This window comes from Rattus rattus, chromosome 6 (genome assembly GCF_011064425.1).
Source record: "Rattus rattus isolate New Zealand chromosome 6, Rrattus_CSIRO_v1, whole genome shotgun sequence".
Taxonomy (NCBI): Eukaryota; Metazoa; Chordata; class Mammalia; order Rodentia; family Muridae; genus Rattus; species Rattus rattus.
In genome coordinates this window covers 20998940-21023925 of record NC_046159.1, presented here as the reverse complement: position 1 = coordinate 21023925, position 24986 = coordinate 20998940, and the positions used below count along the sequence as shown (strand labels likewise).

At 45.3% G+C, this 24986-nt stretch overlaps 1 protein-coding gene across 1 annotated transcript in view; it reads right to left on the bottom strand.

The window, feature by feature from the left end:
- Window positions 1-1632: 1632 nt before the first annotated feature.
- The window catches only part of Dyrk4 (dual specificity tyrosine phosphorylation regulated kinase 4), a 40773-nt gene continuing 17419 nt past the window's right edge, over window positions 1633-24986 (bottom strand). The window contains exons 3-15 of the mRNA XM_032907378.1: window positions 23707-23795; window positions 22892-22994; window positions 21484-21637; window positions 19547-19710; window positions 17038-17174; window positions 16597-16737; window positions 15004-15142; window positions 11802-11883; window positions 10980-11152; window positions 9776-9836; window positions 5528-5657; window positions 2803-2981; window positions 1633-2058 (exon numbers count right to left, since the gene is read on the bottom strand). Of these exons, the coding sequence (XP_032763269.1) occupies window positions 1829-2058; window positions 2803-2981; window positions 5528-5657; window positions 9776-9836; window positions 10980-11152; window positions 11802-11883; window positions 15004-15142; window positions 16597-16737; window positions 17038-17174; window positions 19547-19710; window positions 21484-21637; window positions 22892-22994; window positions 23707-23795 (1782 nt within the window). The 3' untranslated portion in view covers window positions 1633-1828. The remainder of the gene's footprint in view (window positions 2059-2802; window positions 2982-5527; window positions 5658-9775; window positions 9837-10979; window positions 11153-11801; window positions 11884-15003; window positions 15143-16596; window positions 16738-17037; window positions 17175-19546; window positions 19711-21483; window positions 21638-22891; window positions 22995-23706; window positions 23796-24986) is intronic.

Sequence of the window (24986 nt, the reverse complement as noted above, 5' to 3'; positions counted from 1 at the left end):
AGCCTCCCAGAAGCCATCAGACATAGGAGGGCAGGGTCAGAATGATAGAGAAGAGAGGCCAGTCACCCACGGGGTTTCCTGCTATCTCCAGCGGTGAGCTGATTAAACTGTTCCATTAAATAAGCCTCAGTTGGGCTTATTTTGTTTCATTTGTCTTTTAGAGCCACAACAACCGTAAAACAGATTTTACCAAGGCAGAGAGCCATTCACATGTGTTGTGGGTGTGACCTAGTGTCCAGTCTGAACAAGGTGCAGAACCGTTGCCACCTCCAACCATACCCACAGCTCAAAGTATAGGTGAAGCAGCCTGGGGGCAGTTAGTGTGGCAGATGAAGCCAGTGAGAGCCCAGTTCCATCCCAGTGGCAAAAAAAAGAGAAAAGAAAAAAGGAATGGTTCTGGGGCTGCAGGGCAGCAGTATAAACACTTAGGCAGTGGAAGCAGGAGGATGGCACCCAGTTCAATCTAAACTGCATTTATTTATGTATATTGATTGGTGGGCAAGACATATCTACTACAGCCCAGGTGTGGAGATCAGAGCTCGACTTGTGGAAATCAGTTCTCTCCTTCCCGGGCAAGGAAGAAAGCCAGACCACTCCTCAGCGTTGGCAGCAACTGTTTGCTAACCCCTAGTCCTCCTGCTAGCCCAGAGTTTCATTTCTATTTTACATTGTTTACTGGTTCATTGTAGAAGATGCAGCTAATGTTTCTTGTTTCGAGGTGGGGTCTAAAACTGCCTACGTCACCCAGAGCTGAAATACTGTTGCACCCAGCCTTTCACTCGGGCGCTAGGGACCACACTCAGTCCCCCTGCTTATGCGGCACCCAGTGCCATGACTTCCAGACTGAGCCTGTCATCAGCACAAAGCTAGCTACAGGGGTGGGAGGGTGGGGGAGCGGGGGCAGGCAGGCCTAAGAGATGAACAGGGAATCTGAGCCGCTCCCCCACTGGACAAATGGAGGAGTGTCAACCACCATTGTAAACAAGAATGTGATGGAATGTTTGCCACATGAGCATGAGGACCTGAGTTCTCCAGTGAAGAAGACCAGACCCGGAGCTAGAGATGGCTCAGCAGTGAAGGGGATTTGATATAGCAGAAGAGGACCAATCCAGTTCCCAGCACCCACAGCAGGCAGTTCATAACCAGTGACTCCCGCTCCGGGGATCTGATGCCCTCTACTGGACTCCTCCGGTACCTGCTCACATATGGCAGAGCTGTAATCCTAGCACAAGGAAGGCTAGGAAGGCAGAGACGGAGGCCTACTCTGTGGCCATGCAGTCCAACCTATTTGGCAAGTTTCAGGTCAGTGAGAGATTGTCTCAGGAAATCAGGTGAACAACAAGAAGAATGACACGGGTGGTTATCGTCTAGCTTCTATGTGCACCTTCACACATACATATCCTTTCCTAAACTCCACAAAAGAAACAGTATAAACTGATACACAGGAGTAAACTGTATATGAACAAAGCAAAACGGAATCCTGATCGACGTAGACTGACAGTCATAAGAAAAGATCTGGTTTTTATTTAGAGTTCCATTAATGAGGCTGTAGCATTCACATACACACACACACACACACACACACACACACACACACACACACACACACACACTAAAAAAGGTGAGCAGGTTAAGTTCACCCCCATCTCCCAACCCCGCCAACCTCCTCTGGAGGAATCATGCCAACTCACCATGTGAGTAGAGTTTGATTTTTCTTACAAACCTTTATGCAATAAAAAAGCAGTGTGAAGTATTGTACAATCAAAGTGCCTTCTCTAATACAAATCGATGGTGGGGGTGGAGGGACAGGACACGCCCTCCACAAGGGTCACATGATGGGTGGTAAAATGTTTGTGCTCTTGGGGGAGGAGGTGCATTGTTGTTCTTCGGACATCTCTGACCCAGCAACAGCCTCTGGCTTTCCAGAAGCTTCTGCTAGATTAGGCAGCTGGACTGTGTTTGCTAAGTGCTGGATAGAGCTCTGCCGTTTGCCCGAATTCTCAGGGTGCTTCTCAGGCTCATCTTTCAACTTGTCTGTAGTTTCTTTGGTGGCCTCATCTGCCAAAGAAAGGAAGGGACAAAGAGTAACTCTTCAAATGCTAGCCAGTGTGTCATAACACCACCAAACACTACCTTGTTTGGGGGAATTGAGCATTCCACGACCAGCATTACTTCATGCACGTTGTAACCACTAATCCATTTGGTCCTTTCCTAAACCCCACAGAACAAACACTGTTCCCACTGTCATAGGTGTTTAAGCTGATACACAGAGAGGTAGATTGCCCAAAAAGCCACACCCAGTACTGCAGAAGCAGAATTTAATCCCACTTGAGTCTACTGAACTGTACCTACTGACTACAGTGCAAAGGAAACTTTGCCTCGTGCCACTCTATCATCACAATAATGGGAAGGAGGCCGGAGAGGTGGCTCAGAGTGCTAGAGGTCACTCTGCCAGAGGACCAGAACTCCACTCCCGCACTGACAGACAAGATTACAACCGCAGCTCTGGATGATCTGACACCCTCTTCTGGCCTCTGTGGACATACCCACTCACAGATACTAAGATCCCCTTTTAAAGAACACAAAAGGTACACGGGGTAAGCATAATGCAAAAGAGGAAGGAGAAGGGGAATTGGATCCAAAAAGTGGGAAATCCTAATGGCAAGAGACCAAAAGGAGGAATTCATCTAAAACTTAAAAACAAGCAACAGTGAGCTCAAGACCGTGTCGTCAGAGTTGCGTCACCCCGTGCCTGCACACACGTTGGGGCTCCGTCATCCACACTGGTTCCACAGGCTGTACCTTTTGTGCCTTTGCTGGCCTGGTGCTCTTCAGTCTTGTCCTTGCTTATCTCAGAGGAGCTACTCACACCAGGCTTCCTTTGGATCTGTGGCCTGGGCCGTGGTTTGAATTTCCTCGGCTCATGAATCCAGGCATGCTTGAGGGCCTGGTCAGGGGTCATGCGCAGAGAAGGCTCCCACCTGGACACCAAGACAACCCAACACAAGTTGGTTACTGCTGGCTTGCCCTTTCCATTCATTTTGGATGAAGACAGCTATAAAATGGCTGCAAACAACTCGTATTTTCCTAAGAAAAGTTGCACAATGAACCAGGTACTATATCAATACCAAATTGTCTAGGATCCCTAGAAATTCTGTTATAAGAAGTCTTGTTCAGGGATGGGGATGTAGCTCAGTGGTAGAGTTCCTGCCTAGCATGTGTGGGACCCTGAGTATCAGAATCTGGACCACAACAGACTACAACGTGGTACTTTTGAGAGTCCTGGCTAATGGAATTTAAGACTGGCAAAGTTTAGAAGATAGAAACAGTGAGATGCATGCTCAAACTTTGGGGTCTGGGCCTCCAAAGGGGAAGAAAATGATAGAAAATCCGATTCATTAGGGAGCATGGCATGATGACAGTGACTAATCCCTAATCATGTGTTTAAGGCCTCGGGTATGTAGTGAATTTGAGGCTAGCCTGTACTACATGAAATCCTGTATCCAATGAAACAAAACAACAACAACAAAAAAAGGTAAGTAGAGGAAATTTCTACTGTCATAACAAAATGCATCTTACAGAACTTCCAACATAAATCACTCTATATCTAAAGTAAGTTCAGGAACTAGGCACCAGCACAAGTCTGAGGTCTCAAGTTTGAAATTTTCTGCTTGTCTTTCCCCATGCTGGATGTCAAACGCAGGGCCTCAAGGACTCTCAGGAAGTGCTCGACCACTGAGCCACACCCTAGGACTTTCCATTCTACTTTGCCCAGGCTGAACTCAAAGTTGAAATTGTCCTGCCTCAGTCTCTCAAAGAGCTGGGTTTGTAGATATTTGCCATCTCCCTTAGCTGAAAACCTCTGATCTTCAAAGTGTTTTCTCGTCCAATTTCATTGTACCAAGGATGGCTCATTTCCAGGTAACTTTCACCCAAGCTTAAATTCTAACCATTAACCTTATATGGGGTAAAACTGACCCTTCTTTTAGGTCTGACTTCTCTCACCTATCCAAAAACTATCACTAAAGTCACTATTAAGTCACTAGAAAGCCATGCTCTCTGGAAAACACCAAACTTGGCAAGCCACTTTACTGACCCTACGCTATGGTTTTGTTGTCTAGCCACCTTTCACAGTGGGCACTCCCATTTCTTGTCCATCATCCGAGGAAGAGCTTCCAACCATAGGAAGGCAGTGTGAACCGTCTAGACTCATTCAAGTCATCAGTGACAAACACTCAGTTATCACAGCAACTGCGGAGCAATGTCTCCCCTCTCCTGAACTCCTGCTGTTAGCCTGTAAGACTGACATGTGGGGCTTGACCTGCTCCATCTAACCCTGTAGGCTCTGGCTCAGAACCCATCTCTAGCCTGTCATTCCAAAACGTTACTGCTTGGAGATTTCAGGTTGGGGTAAAGGCCCTGTCAGTGTATGAGTTGAGTAATTGATCCTTTGCAATGAATCAGTGAATGAAAATGAATGAATGAATGAATGAATGAATGAATGAATGAATGAATGAAAACCTGTTTTGCTCCTGAACTGTGTTCAGAATGAATGAGGTTCTGGATAACCCCTTCCCCAAACCCAGTCTCAGTGTTGGTTTTTGTCATTTTTTAAAGAGACATTCATTCTTAAGTCTCAGTCAGAGTCTGGGGAAAAATAGCAGGACTCCACCTGAAGTCAGTGGGCAGGTTCTTCTATTAACCCCGATCACCCTCTGGGTGGCTGCTTGAGTTCTAGAATGTGTGACTGCCCAGAGTGCTTTGCTGACGTCATTCTGTCCCCCCAGGAGAGTGAGAGATTATAAAAGCTCACTGTCCTGAAAACAGTAAAAGCCATAGAACTGGCAGGGCTGAAGGCACCTTAGTAACACCTCACTTCAGAGCAAAGAAAACAGGCCCAGAGAGAAAGCACATGGTCAGTCTGCTTAGACTCAGCAGACACGGGCCGGCAATGTCGCTGGAAACAGCAGCTGCAGCCATGCTTTCCAATCACTATAGAACCAGAACAGGAGTACAGGCATCATGGCCACTCCCTGTTCATGAGGATGCGACTGAAGTACAGAACTAGGGTTCTGAGATTCTAAGCATGCATACCGATTGTAAACAGCTGTGTTTAATAGTCTATGGCTCCCCTCACCCTAACTGCCCAGTATTGTGGAGGTCTGGACACTAAATCCAGGGCTAAGCAAAAATGTCTTGGAGCCTGTGTGTACTGCGTGGCTTTCATACAGTACATTAGGCCCACTGAAGAGCTGGCTGAATAGTTCATGAAGTATTAGACATTAGAACCTACAATCTGTCAGGCAGCTTGAGATTAAGAAGGTAACAATCTATGCATGCGTGCACACATGCACATGTGCACACAAAATGATTTGAATACTTCAATGCTTTACCATGAGGACGGTGTCCTGATGGACCCTCACAGCCACCTCCCTCCCAGCCTTGACTCTCACCCAGCAAGCACATAGGAAAGCATGGTACTTAAAAGTTAGGAAACCCACAAGCAAAGACACCCCAACAAACTCACACCAAACACCTTCTGAGAAAGTCCAGGAAGCTGGAGTCATAGGTTTTCACCATCATCGGGAGGTCCTTGGAATTCGGGTATCTTTTTTCCCCTCTGTTGTTGGTTATATTTTTGGGAAGACCTTTGGAATCTTCAGAGAAACAGCATTCCATATTTAGTTCCGGGCATAAATATTCACCAATCCCTTCCTAACTGTCCACTCAACCCTACTGCTTCCTGAAGGCCTCTCTGCCACTCTTCTGTCCCCTGTCTGATGTGCCTGCCCCATCCCACCCTTCTCCACCCATCCATCCAAACACATCACAGCCTCAGGCAGACTGAAATAGTCCACCGTGATCACAGCCAATGCCAAATACAGCTTGTCCTACTAACCTGTGTGTTCTGGGTCTCCTCCCCACCACACGCTGTCCTGTCAAGCCAATAGTTGGAATCCCTTGCTACTGACCAATGTTAAATGATATTAGAGATGCTAATGATAAAAATAAATTTCACATGCCCAAAGGATCCACCTCTCAGTAGGAGGATGTCATCTTCCTGGGTTGTCTATGCCTTTACTTAATCCTCACTAGCCCAATAAAATAAAAATGAGGTCGTTCACAGGACAGAACAAAGCAGGGCATCTTAGTAAATGAGCTTTCATTTACAAACCCCAGACGCTAATGAGCTCCCTTGATTCTTCAGGGTTGCACCCGAGTTTTGTCAATAAGTGAAGTGTTTGGGCTTAGAAGACCTGGCTGGGAATGGCCTTTCTTCAGCTCTTTCTGTTGAGTAAGACCTTTGCCAAAAGTGAGAAGTCCAGATGGTTCTAAAGACCGCCTGAGGACATCTTGTGAAATCTTTTGAAGGAGAAACCATTCAACTCCACACTGAGACCCTTGCATGATGCTCAGAAGAGCCGGCCACTTTGATTTACACCTTGTAAAGCGTTCGGGCAAGATGACTATCTACGCACTCTGTGCACTTCACTGTGTTCTCAAAGCTCAGTGCTTTTTTTATGACGGGCATGGTGGAGGCCGAATAATGTTCTTCTGTTATTCCCCCCTCCCTGGTTTCACTGTGTGGCCCTGGCAGGTCTGGAACTCAAAGACCACACTGTCCTTGAACTCACTGACATCCACCCGCCTCTGCCTCCTGAGTGCTGGGATTAAAGGCGTAGACCCCATGCCCAACTCTGTTCTGTTCTGTTCATTTTGGAACTAATGTAATTTTCAGAGCCTCCAAAATATCTGCTCTGACTAAATTCCTAGAAAACAGACTTTCAGAAATGTGTGTATGGGAATTTGTGGACATGGATGTCCTTGTGTTTACAGGGTAATGAACGGAACAGAGTTGTTAGGGCCTAGAAACCCACACCACTCCTGTTTCCTGATAGAGGTAGCACCTGCAGTACTCTTCTCCCCACGTTGCTTTAAACAAAACAACAAGAACAAAAACAACAGGAGGAACCAAGCATGCATCCCTATATGTAACTTAGCATCATTATGCAATTGTTTTCCTCGTCCAGTTCTTTTGGATATGTGTGTGTGTGCGTGCGTGCGTGTGTGTGTGTGCGTGTGCGTGCGTGTGTGTGTGTGTTTTCTCTCCTCTGGTCCCAGTTCCTATCTAACCCTTCTCCTCCATCTCCTGGAGAGCTACCTGGAGCACTTTTCACAGCATCCCTTTCCTGGTGAGTAAAAGTGTAACCCAAAGGAGCTGGGACTTGGGAAATTGCTGAAAATCCAAACTAGGGAGTAGAGTCAAAAATAGAAGTGAAAAAGTGTTTTCCACAGTCACCCTATCCACAAGAGTCACAAAGAGCTGCCATTAGAAACACGAGATCCATGGGTTATAGAGGAGAATCATAGGAATCAGCATTTTGGTTGAGTACCCAGATGACCCTAAAGTTGGGTAACTATGGAGTGAATGCCGCTCCCTGTAACATCAAGAAAACCAAGATCTGTGTTGTTGCTGTGAAAGCCTATACCCAAGACCTAGGCATGACAATGACCATAGAACACCAGCCCTCTCTGGTGTCTTTTGATGAGGATGCTGTGTTCTCCCATCTTAATCCCCCATGCTGTCTCATGACATGTCTTAAAGGTTTAGGATGTGACTCTTCCCCGGTGGGATAGTCTAGCAAAATGGAGTGCCCTCTGGTCCCCACTATTCCTCTATCAAATTCTTCAAAGCTCACAGAATCAGTTCTCTAGTGTTTGGAGGGAAGGTAAGTGCGGGAGTGCTGTGCTCAGGAAACAAGGACACTGCCCTGCCCAAAGATAAGGGCTTCACATGTCTAGCCAGGAATATGAGGTGACACTTGAGAGACTGAAAACCTGGAATGGCATGCCAGTCTTAATGGAGTACTTCTGCTTTCTGGCCCTTCGATTTTCGGTCTCTAGATCATGAAGAATCCATGGAAACATGAGGGAGGGTTCAGGAAGTCAGAATCCATGGCTTGTTACTGAATGGTGCAGAGAGGACGAGCAGGACTGAAACAATTTTGTCTTAGTGGCTCTCTTTTGGAATAATCTTAACTCACCTATGGATGGAGAAGGTTAAGAGTGGTATATGATTTGTCTCTTTTTCTTTTTCTTTCTTTTTTTTCTTTATTTTTCTTTTTTTCAGAGCTGGGGACCAAACCCAGGGCCTTGCGCTTGCTAGGCAAGCGCTCTACCACTGAGCCAAATCCCCAACCTTCTTTTTCTTTCTTTCTGGGTGTTTTTTGGTTTTTTTTTTGTTGTTGTTGTTGTTTTTTTTTTTTTTTTTAGCACCTGTAACTCCAGCGCTGGGGAATGGAAACAGGAGACCAGGAGCTGGCTGGCCAACTAGTATAGCCAAAATGTAGGCACTGGCTTCACTGAGAGAGGTATCTCTCAAGTTAAGGTGGAGAGTAGTGGAAGACTATACCCATTGTGAGCAATGCCCTCCGAGATGAACCTCCATCTCAGAAGGAAGCTCCTTAAGACTCGGGGTGTCCAGAAGTGGAGTGAAGTATGCCAACCTAAAGCAAAGGCCACTCAGAAGTTTCAGGAAGTCCCTGAAACAGATTGCTTCTCCCCCCCCATATATATACATATACATACATATATACATACATATGTACATACACATACATATATACATATACATATATACATACATATGTACATATACATACATATATACATACATATATACATACATTTGTACATATACACACATATATACATATACATACATATATACATATACATACATATACATATACATACATATACATACATATATACATATACATATATATATATATGTGATCTGTAAGTACTGCCTAGAGATAAATGTCTTTCTTGCCAGGAAGAAGCAGAAATCAGCAAAGCTACCTAGAAGAGGCCCAGACCACTTGGGCTGCCAGAAAGCGACACTCTCCAACCTGTTGATCTGCCAGCATCTTGTGCAGTGAGCTCCAGCTTTGCAGTTTTCACAAGCTCTCAGCTGTGCTTGGCCTTTGGTGATGTGGCCATGTTCAAGTCCTTCCTACTCTATAACCAGGACATGCATAGCCCTGTAGGTCACCCCAGTAAAATGGATTGGATCACCAACTGGACTTCGTTGCTATCCGTACTTCAGTCTGTCATAAGTTCCCCATCTGGGGTGAGCAAACATTTGTTCACACCACCCTAGGAATATTGTCGCAACAATAGTACCTGATGATACTGAACTCTGGCATCCCTGTGCATACATGAACCCACACACACATACACCCCACCCCTGCATATGCAAACATATTACTAATAATAATAATAATAATAATAATAATAATAATAACAGCAACAACAACCATTATTGGTGAATTATCACAGTGGAAATTCCCACTATGCCAGACGTTTCTGCCCTGATTTCCCTGCATAGTACAAAGCAAGAGAGGCCGAGTTTTATGGGGAGCACCTCTAGAAGAGACTATGGTTTTGGTCTTTCATGGTTGCTGTACTTGCTGACAGATCTGAGGAACAGGCTCTTCCGTGTTCTTGGGTATTATACAATTGAGCCCCCTTCCCATTGTGAGACACCATCTGTCACACTAAGGGAACCACATACCATCTCTCCAGTTCCTCACTACCCTTTGTTATAGGGCCAGAAGAAAGAAAATTCTGTCTGTCTGTCTGCCTGTCTGCCTGCCTGTCTGCCTGCCTGCCTGCCTGCCGGCCTACCTAGGGTATGGCAGGTATCTTCAAGGCCAGTGACACATCACTGGACCCAATTGGACAAAGCGAATAAGACCATGGGACTTACCGAAGAATATCTGTCTTCTGGTGGCTGTCTGGATGAGGTGGGTAGGTGGCAGGCCCAGCACCTTCAACAAGTACAGGTGGCTGTGTCACTATTGCGGAGTCACAAATTCAAAGCCTGTCAAGATCTAGGCGCGACTTTGGCCGGATTTTGTCTTTTTACATATAAGGACCAAGAGATTTAAGTAACAGCGTTAAGTGGCAGGTCAGACCCAGAGACTAGGTTTTACGATGCCTATTCCAGGCTGCCTCAGTATCCTAAGAATGAACACTGCCCATGCTACACAGGTAAGACACTGTGGAAGCGTCCAGATCCCTGTCAGTCCATGCAGACCACAGAGCATGAGGAATGGCCTCTCTCAGCGTGGAGCACTGGGTTGGGGTGGGAGAGGGAAGAGGAAATAAGCATCAAATCCTTGGAAGAGAAAAGAACATTATTGGAGAGAAAATCTAGCCCTGACTGGTCACTATTTCCTCTGAAACTTACATTGTATAAGACAAGGCCAGCTCACCCTCACCCCTGGTTGGCAGGCATAGGCTTGGCATACCCCTGCCCTCCAGTTCTGCAGCCTTTCAGAGTTCCTAGGGAGCACAGCATACGTACCCCAGTCTCCCAGGTGCTGAAAGTGGGGATGGTTCAGCCTTAGCAACAGCCACCCTGACCCTCATTTTCAACAGCAAACAACGTGGTATGCCGTAAAGATATACCCAAGGCTGGAACCCTGGTTTACTAACACCAAGGCCTGTGCTAATTCCATCATAACTACCATTTCAGCTACTTTACCTATCTGCCTTTTCAAGGAAAAAGAAGAACAAAGCAAAGGGTGCAGTTGTTTAAAAAGAACACAGCCCCCTGAGTTTCAGGTCATCATCGTCATGATGGATGGGGGGAACAGATCACACTGGTTTCAGTGTCATCATTGTCATCGTCATGATGTCGGTGTATTTGAAAGACTATCATCACAGTTTTATTTTAAAACGTCAATATTTACAGTGAGAAAAAGAGCATCATGGGCAACTATTTAAACCATGATGAAAAGTTAGCTGTTGGCTCAGCAAAATGCAAGAACTACACCATTTCACAACTATTTTCAGAAGCGGAGGCATGTGCGTGGCACGGCCCCTGCTGGGTCTGATGAAACCCCGGAGTCTGAGGATGGATGTTATCCCAGGAAGTCAGCCATGCTGGTGGCCAGCTCTCCCCTCACCTCCATGATGCAAGCCAGCTGCTCCACCTCGTTCTCCCCAGGGAACAGTGGGTATCCGGTGTACAGCTCAGCCATGATACAGCCCAGGCTCCACATATCAATGGCCATGTTATAGGGGTGGCCCAGAATCACCTCGGGGGATCGGTAGAACCGGCTTTGGATGTATGTATAAACTGTGGGGGAGAGGGAGAGAAAGCAGCGCAAAGCCTCTCCACGTGCTTCTGCCGTAACTAATTTAGTTTTGGGGGGGTTTTTGTTCCTAGACTAATGAATGACATATAGCTGGGACATATTCTAGAAATCAGACTTGTAAAAGGCAAACAGGCAGATGATCAATCAAGTTAAGTTCAGTGAAAGTTGGTTGTGAATATGCTCCAGGGTTCCTTTCTAGGTTCTAACTTGGAAAAAAAAAAAAAGTACCAGGTCCAGAAGATGAATCAAGGGCAGTGAAATCTAAACTGTAGAGTGATTGTTTTCTAAATTGCAAACTCCTGAGCTGCATGTAAGGTGAGCACCTGGGAGCTATATAAGCTACAGAGCCCTGGAGTGATTGATTCTAAGGACTCCTAGTCAGTCTGGGGACCCAGTGCTCAAGGGTCATTCCATCTCTTCAGACTATGAGAAGTTCAGAGTCCGTACGATTTTTGGCTACAACCCTCTCCTTTTAAAGATGAAACTTTCGCAGACATGAGGCATCTGGCTCAGAAGTATGCTGGCAGTTGTGATGGCTGAGCCCAGGCTAGCACCCAGGTAGCCTGGTGTGCCAAGAGAGAGAAGTTATAACAGCAGAACTCAGACAGGGAGGTCTGACAAAGGGCCTACCTTTCTGGTGTTCATAGCAGCTTGACCCAAAGTCAATAACTTTAACAGTGACTTGGCCCCGGTGGTACAGCACAATATTTTCCTGGAAAGAAGAAGTATGTTCAAGTTATTTTATTAGAGTTTATTTAAATTAACCTTGCCTGGGCCTTCTCCTTACCTCTGTGTCACTCCTGGATGTGGATGGCCTTGTTCAAATGTAGCCACCTCAGAAGTCCTCTTCCCACAATTTCTTCACATCCATCCCCTTGTCCTTCCTCTCTTGGGACCTCCCATTGACTTGCTTTCTTTTCTTTTTTTTTTTTTTCTTTTTTTTTTTTTTCTGGAGTTGAGGACCAAACCCAGGGTCTTGCGTTTGCTAGGCAGGCGCTCTTCCATTGAGCTAAATCCCCAACCCTTGACTTGCTTTCTGTATCTGATTTTGACCCAGTATTTACTGGTTTGCAAGTCCTTCATTTGTGTATATTGTTTCTCTTCCCCATTGGTTGGGTAAAAACCAACTCCTGAGGATTGTGGGTTTGTATATGTGCTCCTTAGTACCTGGTCCTATGCTTAGCTTGCACCAGACCTTACAAATGCTGTTGGCTGAATATGGTAATGCTTATAAGAAATGCTATTGCTAACACTCTCTTATGATGGCATAGAACCCATAAATGGATAAGTAAATAGATATCAGATAGAGAGAAAGAAGGAAAGAGAGAGAGAGAGAGGGAGGGAGGGAAGGAGGGAGGGAGGGAGGGAGGGAGGAAGGGAGATAGATAGATAGATAGATAGATAAAGAAGGAAGGAAGGAAGAAAGGCAGATAGATAGATAGATAGATAGATAGATAGATAGACAGACAGACAGACAGACAGACAGACAGACAGACAGACAGACAGACCGACCGACCGACCGACAGACCGACCGACTGACCGACCGACTGACCGACCGACTGACTGAGTTGGGAGTGCCAAGTGTTTAATCAAGTCATGGTCAAGGCAGAGCTCTGGGCTCTTGCCTCAGTGTGGCAGTGTGCTTGCAAAGGCTAAAAGAATAATGTCCTAGCTGTGTCTCAACCTTTCAGAAGGTTGCCTATGGAGCTCTTAACAGGTACAAAGGCACAGCAAAGCCAATCTGAAACCTCTAGCACTTCAAACAAAGTACTTTTCCAAATCTCTGTTAACCCAGGGAGGATAGGCATCGGAAACCTTAAAAGAACAAGAATTTCTTATGTGTCTCTAGCCCAGTGGAGGCTCCAACTCTGGTTGTGGATGGCCCTAGGCTATGCCTTGGATCTCACATATCCCCACCAACTTGTGTGCTGCAAACCTAGTTGCTGGCCTGCATCTTCAGGGAGGCAGAGGGAACTTTAGGAGGTAAGGTCTAATTGGAGGAGGTTAGCCCATGGTGAGCAGGGCGGGGGCTGACAGTGAAGGGAATTTTGATAGCTAGCACTTTCCCCTAATTCTCTTCCTTCTTGGCCACCATGGAATGAATAGGTTCAGTCTCCAAGCATCCTCTCTCACGGTATTCTGCTTTGCCACAATTCCAAAAGACGATGGTGCCAACCAACCTTGGGTTGAAGCCATCAGTCAAAGCAGACCTTTCTTTCCCCTCCTTGGAGGCTGATTTCGTAAGTATTTTGTCACAGCAATGGAAGGCTGTCAGACACAGCTGCACCCTCTCCACTCTCACTGGGAGAGTGTTCTTTTAGAAAGGAGAGACGCTATGAGCACTCGGGACTTGTGCACCATAAACATTAAAGGCACAGGAACAATACCCTGCTTTTTAATACAGAGTCACAAAATGCCTTTCTGGTCTGTGTTTAACTCATGTCTCAAAGAAATCTGTTACTTGATAATTTGGCTGATGAAAACCTTGTGAATTCAGTCCCCTAAATCAGAAGACCATAGGTATTATGGGACCTTTGGAGCTGGAAAACTGAGGATTTAGAACTCGGCGTGGTAAATAAGTCAATTTCCATTTCTCTATGAGACTCCGGTCATGACAGCATCTCTCTATCTTGCAAATCTTTTATCTCAAAAATGTAATTCCAAGACTTACAGTTTTCAAGAAGAAATTAGGCACATTTAGGGATGAAGAGAAGAGAGTAAGGACAAATTAGAAATTGTTGCCTATCTGTGCATTAGGCTGGTTTTGTACCAGCCCTTTATACCTTGTTCCAAGCTACTTCTCTGAATTGACAGTCATGATTCATTTCATAGTCATTTGCTGCCTTCTAGTTCTGGTATCAGGTTCTGTGCTATGTCCTGGGGACATAATGGGGAGAAGAAGTGGTCCCTGTTCTGGGGAAGAAATTGTAGTCCAGTGGGTGGTGGAGATCTAAGAAGCAATTCCTAGCCAGGCACAGTGGTGCGTGCTGGTAGTTCCAGCACTTGAACAAGTAGAAATAAGAGGATCGGGAGTTCAAGGCCAGCCTCATTTAGATATGGTACTTGAGGCTATTGTGAGTCATATGAAACCCTGGCTCAAAAACAAAACAAAACAACAAAGCAAAACCCAAAGAAGCAATTACTAAATGAAACAACCAGTACAGCTACAGAACTATGTATACAATGCCAGCAAGGATGAGAGTTGACTGGAGGACATCTGCCTGTTTGTGTGCCATGCCCAGGAGTCCACCAGTTTTGAATATGCAAAGTATGATTTCAATAGGGATGTCATAATGGGTCTTTCCCATATGACTATGTATGACTTTTTCCAATAAGATTTTACTAGCGTTATTTATGGAGGCACAATTAGAGAGTGGGCTCCAGTTCTTTCATTAATTATACAGTAATAAATATTGGGTGAAGTGGAACCTAAGGCAGGGAGTCATGTATCCCAGGCTGGTCTTGAACTCTCCTGTCTAGATGAGGATGACTTTTGAACTCCTGACCTACCACCACACCCAACTAACAAGAGCGCTGCTGAAGGCTGCCATAACTGATCATTGGAAGTACCATCAGAGTAAGTCTAGACTCCCAGGACTTCCTGCAGTGTGTCTGGATGTTCAAGACACCAGCCACATCCCCACTTCTGTAGGAAAGCTCTCAAGTCTTCCTGCTCCTAGGTACCTCAATATGTCACTTCCCTCTTTATGACCCCAGTATCTAAACCTTGGTCCTCACTGCATCTCCACCTATTAACGAACATTGCCTAGCATCCACCCTGGGAAACACTGGTGGCAGCCAGCCCTGCCGGGTGGGGAGTGTTTTTACTCACCGGCTTGAGGTCACAGTGGATGATTTTCTCTACGTAAAGCATTTGTAAGCATTTCAAAACAGAAAGGGTGAAGCGCCGAACTATGGACAGACTGAAGCCTTGAAAGCTGTTATTCTTCATCAACTCATACAGGTTGATTCTAGGGGAAAAGAGAAAGAGAACGAGTGGTGTAGATGACTGTCAAGACATCCTACTCAGCGTGGGCACATGTATGACCCATGTCATTTGGCTTCCTTCTGATATCAAACAAATCGCAAGCCAGGAGGTAAAGCTGCACACACAGCCATTGTTTCTCCAGTTCTTGGATATGACTCAGGGAGCCCTCCACAAGGTGGTCACTCCTGCCCCAGCCTGCAGGCTTTGCCAAGTACTTCAGTGTTACGACGTGTATGGAAGATGAGAATGACCAACAGAAGCTCAGGCAAACCAGGGAGCCCCACTCTACCAAAGTTAAGTGTGGCTACTTGGCCCCTTCACTGTGCTCTTGCAAGAATGAAAGCTGCCCCTCTCCACAACATCCTCCCGGTTCTCTATAGGAACAGAAGTCTGCAATGTTCCATCAAGCCACACTGTATTGCATGAAATCTGCTGACTCGCAAGTCTCAAATGGTCGATAAGCATTTTAAAAAGAAACACGTTTGTGAGCTGGTGAGTTTTGTTTTCTGTGCAGCCTTCAGGATGGGGACAGAAAGAAAAGAACATGTGTCAATACCTGACCACTTCCTTCCCCTCTTTCATTTCTGAGGATATCTGTCTGGGGTGACATTTAAGAAACCATTCATTCTTGGTGGTACAATACAGATAGGAAAGCTGACTCTAGACACTATGGCCTTTGGCTCTCAGCAACTTCCTCAACTTAGATGGGTTTCTCATAGCTCTTTTGAGTACCGTGACATCCTTCCTGGGAACTGTGATAATTGGGTAAGAGAGGCAGTCTGTCCTATTTATTTTAGCACACACACAAAAAAAGATAACTCATGTGTGCATACTGGAGAGTAAGCTACATTTGCACATTGAGAAGGTGACCAGTATATCCACTTCCCTATTGAATGGAGCAGGTTGCCTTAACAGTGTCAAGAAAACATCAAGCTACTAACTGAATGACCCAGGGACACGTGACCATAGAGGGCTCTGTTCAGCATACTCGGTCATTTGCTGCCAATGTACATAAATCAGGGTCCTGCTTTCTTACATTAAAATAAATTGTTCTTGTATTTACTCAAAGCAGAGCCCTTTGTGCAGTCTAAGTAGCCAGTTGCCTGTGGTTCTGTGTTCTAATCTCTACTCTGTAAGACTGGAAAACCAGGACATGGGGACAGTATGTTTCCATTTCGATCTTGAGGGCAAAGGCTATGCAATGCCACGTACTCCAATACTCAGCATCTGGAAAGCCCAACAGATGCATATAAGGGAGCGGGTGACAGGCTTTACGGAGTCATGGGATGACATGTCTCATCCTCCTTTCTGAATGGCATCTATGTCCACTGCAGTCATCAAGTACCACATCCAGAAAAACCTTGTGTTCTGATCTCAGAGTTTCTCTTCTGTCACTTACAGAACCATCTATAATATAACAAAGAAAAAGCATCTGACCCCAGGAGTTCAAAGGTGATACAGAGGTGATTCCGGAAGTAGAAGAAGTCCTTCATGTGGACTACGTTGTGGGTGTTGTCTTTGTCCTTTCTTCTGAGGGCCTCCAGGATCTTCAGCTCCACCAGAGCCTGATGGTGAAATCTGAGGCGATTGGGGAGCGACCAAGGTGGTGGGCCATGAGGACAGAAAAGGCACAGCTGATGTCACAATGTCGCCGACACCTGAATCCCACCCCGGGGTCCCATGAATATCTAGGAAGTCACAGTACATCCCAAACTCCATTCTTGCTTCTTCATACCCCTTCATGATATCAGACAGGCAGAGAGAGAAACAAGAGAAGCCAGAGAGATTTGAGAAGAGCAGTGGCAGAGAGTTGGATTTGGAGAGAGCTAGAGTCACAGAGTCCAATTCCCAGGTCCTGGGTCGCCTATCAAGTCACACCTCTTTTTGTTCCTTATGATTTTCAGGGCCACCAACTCATTGTTTTTGTGATCCAAGCACTTGGCCACCTGTCCAAAGGACCCTTTCCCGATCATGTCCAGAACCTCGTATCGGTAGGCAATGTGGTCATGCAGGACCTACAGACGTCAGGCCAGCAGTGAGGGAGAGAACGATGAGCTCTTGGATTCACTTTACCCCAGGGTCCCTAGATCCTGCTACCCAGATCCTAGCCTACTCTTGGGAGGAGAGTGATTCTGAACTCCTCTGAAGTCCTCACTTCATAAATGGTTAGGATCCCAGACCACACATATGGTACCAGAAAAAGTCCCATAAGGCTGAATCTATGTCTCATACGGTAAGGAACATGGGGTGCTCTTTGGGGGAAACGTGTATTTCTGTGTGAATCAGACCTACAGCAGAAAAAAAGGTTAGCTCCACTCTGACCATTGCTCTGCCTTAAGTATATATGAGGAAACTTACTCTCTACTTTGCCATTTCTTGGCCAGACATCTTCTCCATTTCTATAGATATAATTCTGTCCAGAGAAAGTAGTACAGAACTTGGGTCTTTTTTAGCTAAGAATAAAAGTATCTTTACAAAGACAGAATCATCCTCTAAGTCTTTATAGGAAAGCAGAGAGCAGGCATTCAGTCAAAGCCAGATGAAGTTGTTGGTTGAAGACTTGAGCTCAGTGGCTTCAGACAAGCCACTCTTTCACTCTAAGAGATAAAGTGCTCTAATCCATAAAAGGAGTGGATGAGGAATAGATGGTGTCTGAGGTCCTCCAGCTGTGTGAATCTCTGATTTCTAGTGTCGAGCTTATGAGTCTGGAAGGACAAAGGATGAGCGCTCCCATAGACTTTATGATATGCTATGTGAATGGATATGGTGGTGGTTCTGTTCATAGAGAAGGGATCAACACCACGAATTTAAGCATGTACAGTTTCACCAATATGGAAAGGGGCTCATTTACTGGTAAACGTCTGTGATGAAATGGAATAGAATTTACAGACGTGTGTATGTATTATCCTGACTTTCCTTTTATCTGCTCCATGCCGCTGATTATTTGATTCATGAATGCTTCCATGTCCACTGTGACAGTAATTGTAGTCACCCGAATAACCATAGTCTACTTGTGGGCGATTGATTGTTCTCCATATATTTGCAGAGTCTAAAAGATGTCCAAGTTTGTGACAGAGGAGCAATGAGTAAGTTATATAAATATCAAATGTTAGAAGAATAAATATAAGATTGTAGCTGTGTGGCTTATTTGGGTATTTGATTGTGTGCATGATGTGTTTGTGTATAAAATGAAATAAAGGTGCAGTCTGGAGTTTATAAGAGCACCCATTAATAACCCCCTCCCAACTGCCACATCAAAAAACAAACCCTCTAAGACTTGACCGAGGGCTAGTGCATTCTCTTAAGGTCATGGCTACTTCCCTCATAGGGAGCTGGAAAGATCTAGGAAGAAGTGGGTGATGATGTATGGGAAAACTTGGATCGATGATGTGTAAGCCAGGACCCATTAATCCCTGTACCTTTGTGTATGTGCAGATTACTTTGGGGCTGGTGGTGGGAAGTGAGGACCCATGCTTTCATCAGACTTCTGAAAGAATTCATAAAGTTGTCGAGAACCTGGCGTCTCGTGGAGTCTGTACCAGAAACTACATGACAATTTCTCTAAGCGTGTTCTGGCTGATGGCTTGGGTACCACCTATAGTTGTGAAATCCCTTATCCATCATGTCTTGCTGGGTAAGAACCTGGACTTTAACAAGATCCCCAGTTGATTTGTGTGCACAGTAGCTCGAGAAGCAGGGCTTGCGTGCCGTTAAGAAAATGCGCTGCTTCTAAGAAGCCATCAGAGACTATCTTCTAAGAGCAAGTTACATAAGAAGTTCGACAGCCGCAGCGTGTCAGATGGAATGTCACCTTCACACATTATCAAAAGTAGGGACCACTGCCCCGGTTCTATGTTCAGGCAGGGAGAAGGCTTTGCCCCTTGGACCCCAGAAGAAAATTAAGAGAAATGGAAGAGGAGCTCTTACATTCAATATCTAAAAACAAAATGGAGTATTATGCACTGAGTCCACAATAACAAAAGAGGCTGGTTTTTGTTTTGTTTTGTTTTTTGTTTTGCTTCTCATGTGAAAATGACTTATACAATAAAATAGGAAGAGTCCACCGATGGGGTTTTCATGAAAGAGAGTGAGAAAGGTAACATTTGAGTGACGTCTTATTCCTTTCTTAGTGGGTCCAGGGTTATCGTGAGAAGCCTACATACGAATATAAACCTGTTGCCCTAGCATTCCAATAAGGGAGCGTGTGTACAATAAACCACATATTTTCCTGTATTTTTTTTTAAATAACAGCAAATCGTTTAGGACCCATTAGAATCCTTTGGGAAACCTACCCCATAGTGTGTCAGCACAAAGTACTACTGTAACATAGCCCCTCTCTGTTTTCCTTCTTTCCCCAAATCCCCATGTCATTCCTGTAACCCAGCACCTTGACATAGGAACCGTGCTCGTCATCAAAGCTTGTCTTGCTGAACTTCTCCGGAACCACGTTGAGCTTCTTGGCGTCAAGCCCTAGGAACCACAGCTCCGAGTAGCCCAGGATTTCGCTTTGTTCATAAGGGGACAGCTGATTCTTAAAAAACTTTAGGGCCTCTGTATGGGAAAAGCATCACCAGCTCAGTTGAGTCACATGAGTATTTACTCCAGGTACAGATTCTTTCCAGTTCAGGGGACATTGTCCCAGCAAGCTGGCTTCCTAAGGACCACCCACCTGATGGCTCGACCATGGAAATGTTAACAGGGATAAATACCAAGGAGGATTTAGCAACCAAAGACTGTGAGCTGCCACAGCCTGGGTAACACTGAAGCAAACAGACTGGTGTTATCTGTCCATGCTACGCAGAGAGAGGAATGGAAAATGATAATGTTTACTGGAGCCAGGCGAGTAGCGTAAACACAACTTCAGTATGGCATTTATCCTGCCAGGTTATCCCACTCAAATCTGCATTGAGGCAGCCCGCTGGCACCTCAGGAAGCAGGGAAGAACCTGTCTGTACTAGGTGGGGTGTGTGTGTGTGTGTGTGTGTGTGTGTGTGTGTTAGAGAGAGAGAGAGAGAGAGAGAGAGAGAGAGAGAGAGAGAGATTTGTATGATAGTCAACTTTAATATTTTATTTTTAAAAAGTTATGTGTATTTTGCTTACATATATGTCTGTGTACCACATGTGTGCCTGGGGCCTGGAGAGGTCAGAAGAGGGCATCAGACCCCCTGGAACTGAAGTAAAAGACGTTTGTAAACTGCCATGTCCCTGGGTGCTGGGAATCAAACCTGGGTCCTCTGGGACCCAGTGGTGCTGGGACTCCAGCACCAGTGATGCAAACTTTAATAGATGGGGGTTTCTCAGGAGGGAAAGGTTGGGGAGAGACACCCAGTGGCTTTGCACACTGTTTGCTGAAGACTTGCAGGAGGAAGTACTGGGAGGGGGAAAATGAGGCACACCGCAACCTCTGTCTTCCTACGTGTAATGCAAGTCAGTCACCTGGAGCCTGAATCAGGATGTTCTCCACCCACAGGCGGAGAACCCAGGCTTGAGATGTTCTCTTGCTTTGAGTCTTAAGAGAGAAGGAAACCACAAGTCTCTGCACCTCAGGAGGAGTCTGGCTTCCGGTCTTCCTGGCTCCACCAGGCACAACAAGAGAAGGTAGAGCTGGCAGGCACCATGGGGCAGCTTCCCCTCCCTCACTCAGAGCACTTCACACACATGGCAGTCTCCTGCTAGAGCTACATGATCAAGCCTTCCTGTCAGGCAGCACTCTTATGCACTTCCATGTTGAACCCAGGAGGCCTCCTTCCCCAACGCCATCTGGAGCCCTCTACCTGGCCCTGACTGAGGAAGAGTCATCTTCAAAACACCTGACTATGAAAGTTCAGTGATTTTACCCTTAATTCTAACCCCCCCCCGCCCCCAACCCCTGCTCCGGTCCATACGACACAGTGAGACAGTGCCCTCTGTCTACACTGACACAGTTGACCTTGATCCCGTGCAGTTTCATGGGGAAACAATGGACCACAGAGAGCTGGAGCTCAACCCCTCTTAGCCTAGTGCTTAGTCAGACCAGTGAGAGGTCACGGGATTAACTTTGCTCCTTTTGGTTCTTTGCCTTAATTGATGACTCCAGTACATGGAAGCTCAACTCTCAACAGTTTGGTCATCTATAACTTACCACTCCCCTACCAACCACTCCCCCTACCACTCCCCCTACCACTCCCCCTACCAACCACTCCCCCTACCAACCACTCCCCCTACCAACCACTCCCCCTACCAACCACTCCCCTACCACTCCCCCTACCACTCCCCCTACCACTCCCCCTACCACCCCCTACCATTCCCCCATCACTCTATCTTCCTACTGCTCCCAAATCTTACCTGCTGCTGTAAGAGGGACTTTGTGCTTCTTTGGTAGTTCTGGATGGAGCTTGGTGTCTTGGGCTTTGGTGTCTTGGGCTTTGGTGCTAAAGCTGAAAGGTATTTCTGAGGTCTTGAGTTCAGAGGACAGCAGTTGATTATGAATCTGATTTTCCTGTCCGGGGAAATAAGTTATAATAAAAAGTTGATTCTCTTGGGAGGCATAGGTCACAGAGTTGACCCAGTAGACCCACCTCCAGCCAGAATCTTTTTCCTACCACTCCTGGGAGAAAACACTTATGAGTTAAGAGATAGTAAGACCCTCACCCCTTTTCTTAGAGAGATTATCCGACTCTCATAGTATGTTCTGGAAAGCCCACTATGTTACATGCAGTTGACAGCCCAGTGGCATGTCACTGTACAGAGAGATGCGACTGTTTTTACTGCTGCTCTTGAGCAGGCCATGAGGTGGTTCCTTTTCATTGTCAGCTTGCCTGGGTTTACAGTAACCATGGAAACACATCTCTTGATTTGTCTATGAGAGATTTCCAGAACTGAAGACTGAAAAGCCACCTTGGACATGGGAAGCACCACTAATGGTGGATTCAGGGTTGTCCTGGACTGAACGGAAAGAGAAATTGAGCTGACCACCAGCATTCACCGCTCTCCTTCTTGTCCAAAGACACCTTGTGAGCAGCTGCCTCATGCTCCTTCTGTCATGGCCTCCCCTACCATGAGGAACTTCATTGCATTAAACTGTGAGTCCAACATAAACCCTCCTCCTTCAGGTTGCTTCCTTTCACACAGTTGGTTGCAACGATGAGAAAAATAACTAATGCAGGCCAATTCCAGATAGGATAAGTAACTTACTAGATCCCGGAAGCTTCAGCTGAGGTGAGACTAGCATCTGTTCAGGTTGGTACTAGCTCAGCATCGCGTTTGATCTCTCCACAGGAAAGTTAGCGCACGAGCTGGAGAAGAGGCTCGGAGTGCAGACTGCTCTTGCTCTCACAGAGGATCTAAGTCTCATTCCCAGCACCCACATCAGGTGACTCACAAGTGCTTGGGATTCCAGCTACAGGGGCTCTGACATGCTCTTCCATATTCTGTGCACACCTATGGCTCACACGCGCATACCCATACACATTACACATAATTACAAATTTTTTAGTAGAGAATATTGGAAGAAAATCTTTTGAATGGCTCTACCATTTATACAGTGTGAGCTACATATTTTCCTTTCCTTGATGAATGCTCATGATGCTACAAAGAACCCGTTTTATAGGGAAAAGAAAGCTAAGGTACATTCATTCCAGTGTTCATTCTTTGTAAAGACTGAGAAGAGAGCAAGAACCCAACCTCCCCAGATCTAGTACTGCACTGAGCTCAGGTCTTGAATCTGCTTGCCCAGGGAATGCCACTGTCTTACCTGATACAACATGGTCCCCTTTGGTAGGGTTTTGTTGCCAATGTGGGGAAAGTTAACTGCGTTCTTCTTCGCCTTTGTGTTCACAAAAGGGAATGCACTGCTGCTGGTACTTGAATTCTACAGAAGGGGAAAGTGAGCAGGTTACAGACATTCCCGGAAAGGAAGTGTATTCCGGGTTATCTCCTCTATCCTTAACTCCACAAAAGTGTGGCACCTGACTTAGGTTCCTGAGGAAAAGCAGATCCCAGAGAGCCAAGTCATCAGTCTATTAGGTAGACTGGGGGTTTGAATCCTACCTCTACTACTAATGAACTGTAACCCTCCAGTAGGTCCCACTGACTTTCTAAACTTCATTTATTTCATTGCTACCATGGTGACAAAAGAGAGTAGGGGTTACCTCATAAGAGTTTTATGAGGAAATATATGTAAAGTGTCCCAAAAGTGCTAGCCAGTATTAGCACCATCGCAATGCTGGAGACACCAAAACCCCACTTCCTACCAGGAGATGTCTGACTTTCATATAATGCTCTGAAAGTGTGGAGAAGTTCCCTCACATTCCATATATATATATATATATATATATATATATATATATATATATATATGACACAGACCTCATCTTCTCTATGGATACATTATAATTTGATCCCTATTAAATTGCATTGGTTGATTTATACATTGATTGAGAGAGAGTTCATCAATCAATACACAGTCATAATTATAGTGTGGTCATTGTTAAACAAAATAGGCTGCTGAACTATCCCGACTATTGAATTACCTTCACCCTTTCTCAGAGAAAGGGCATTGGCCATCGCCCCCCTACCTTTTGTGAACATCGGTTTGATCTCAGCTTCTTGGTCTTGGAGGATGGCTTCTGGAGTTGAACCAAAGGCTTACTCTCAACCTGGGTCAGGTGGAAGAGGATTGAAGGAGAGCTTGGCTGCTTCCATTCCAAGCCACCTGAACATTTTTTCCATTATGATAAAGTACCCTTGAAACCAATTCTCCTAACTGTAAAGTTACAACAAGTCAGGAGAAGCTAAGAGAAGTACTCAATGAATGTATGAATGAAGTACTCAATGAATGCATGAAAGAAAAACTCAATGAATGAATCAGCAAAGTACTCAGTGAATGCATGAATGAAGTACTCAATGAATACATAAGTTAATTGCTATCCAGACACTCTTTCGGAAGTGTTAACCAAAGATTGACTTATCCTATGACTGCCACACTTAAAAAGAAAAAAAGAAAAGAAAAGAAAGAGATTTATATAAAACCAAGTGGGAAGATATTTGCTTGTAGTTCCAACAAGTGGATAATTGAGACGGGAGGGTTGTGAGTTCCAGGACAGCCTAACTATAAAGCCAGATCTTATCTCAAAGACAAAGCGGTGGTATAGCCTTTTCATCAGCAAAATATTATCTAGAATCCCTGAACACTGAAAGGAATAAAGTCCAAGCTGTTCTTGCTCATTAGACAATAAAAAACACATACAACCTTGGCCAGAACTTTACTATCAATGTGCTGAAAAATACCTTGGTGGAACCTTCTAGAATCTAGGTGACCAGCCTTAATGGTAGTGATATGATTAGATGAGAGTTCACATTAATAAAAGGATGGAGAGGGAAAAAAACCAAATCCTGGCTTAGTATGCATCGAGGGTGGAGAACGAAAGTACTTGGGAGTCATTGTGTGCTGCTGTGTAGACAAAGTGACTGTGAATTCATTGTATGATTCACTGTTAGCAGAGTGGTGAACCTGAATTCTGTGGCTGTCATTATTAGAGGTAGAATTAAAATTTAAGTAAAAAATGAAGTAGAGACAGAACCACCTCTCTACAGCTTGGCAATTGGGTACAAAACTTGAATTTATTATCTGCTAGTTAGGCCCTCCTCAGAGCTGTACTGACGGGGACTACTTTAATAGTCATCTGTGATCTCCTAGACTTCAGAAGGGGACTGAAGGAAAGGAGATAAATGGAGAATGGTATGGTCTTAGATAACAGTGGTTAATTCTCTAATGTGTGAGAAATTCAGGATTGTCTGTGGAGTGGGCCCTGGTGTCTGGAGAAATACCACAAATTAATTTTAAATCT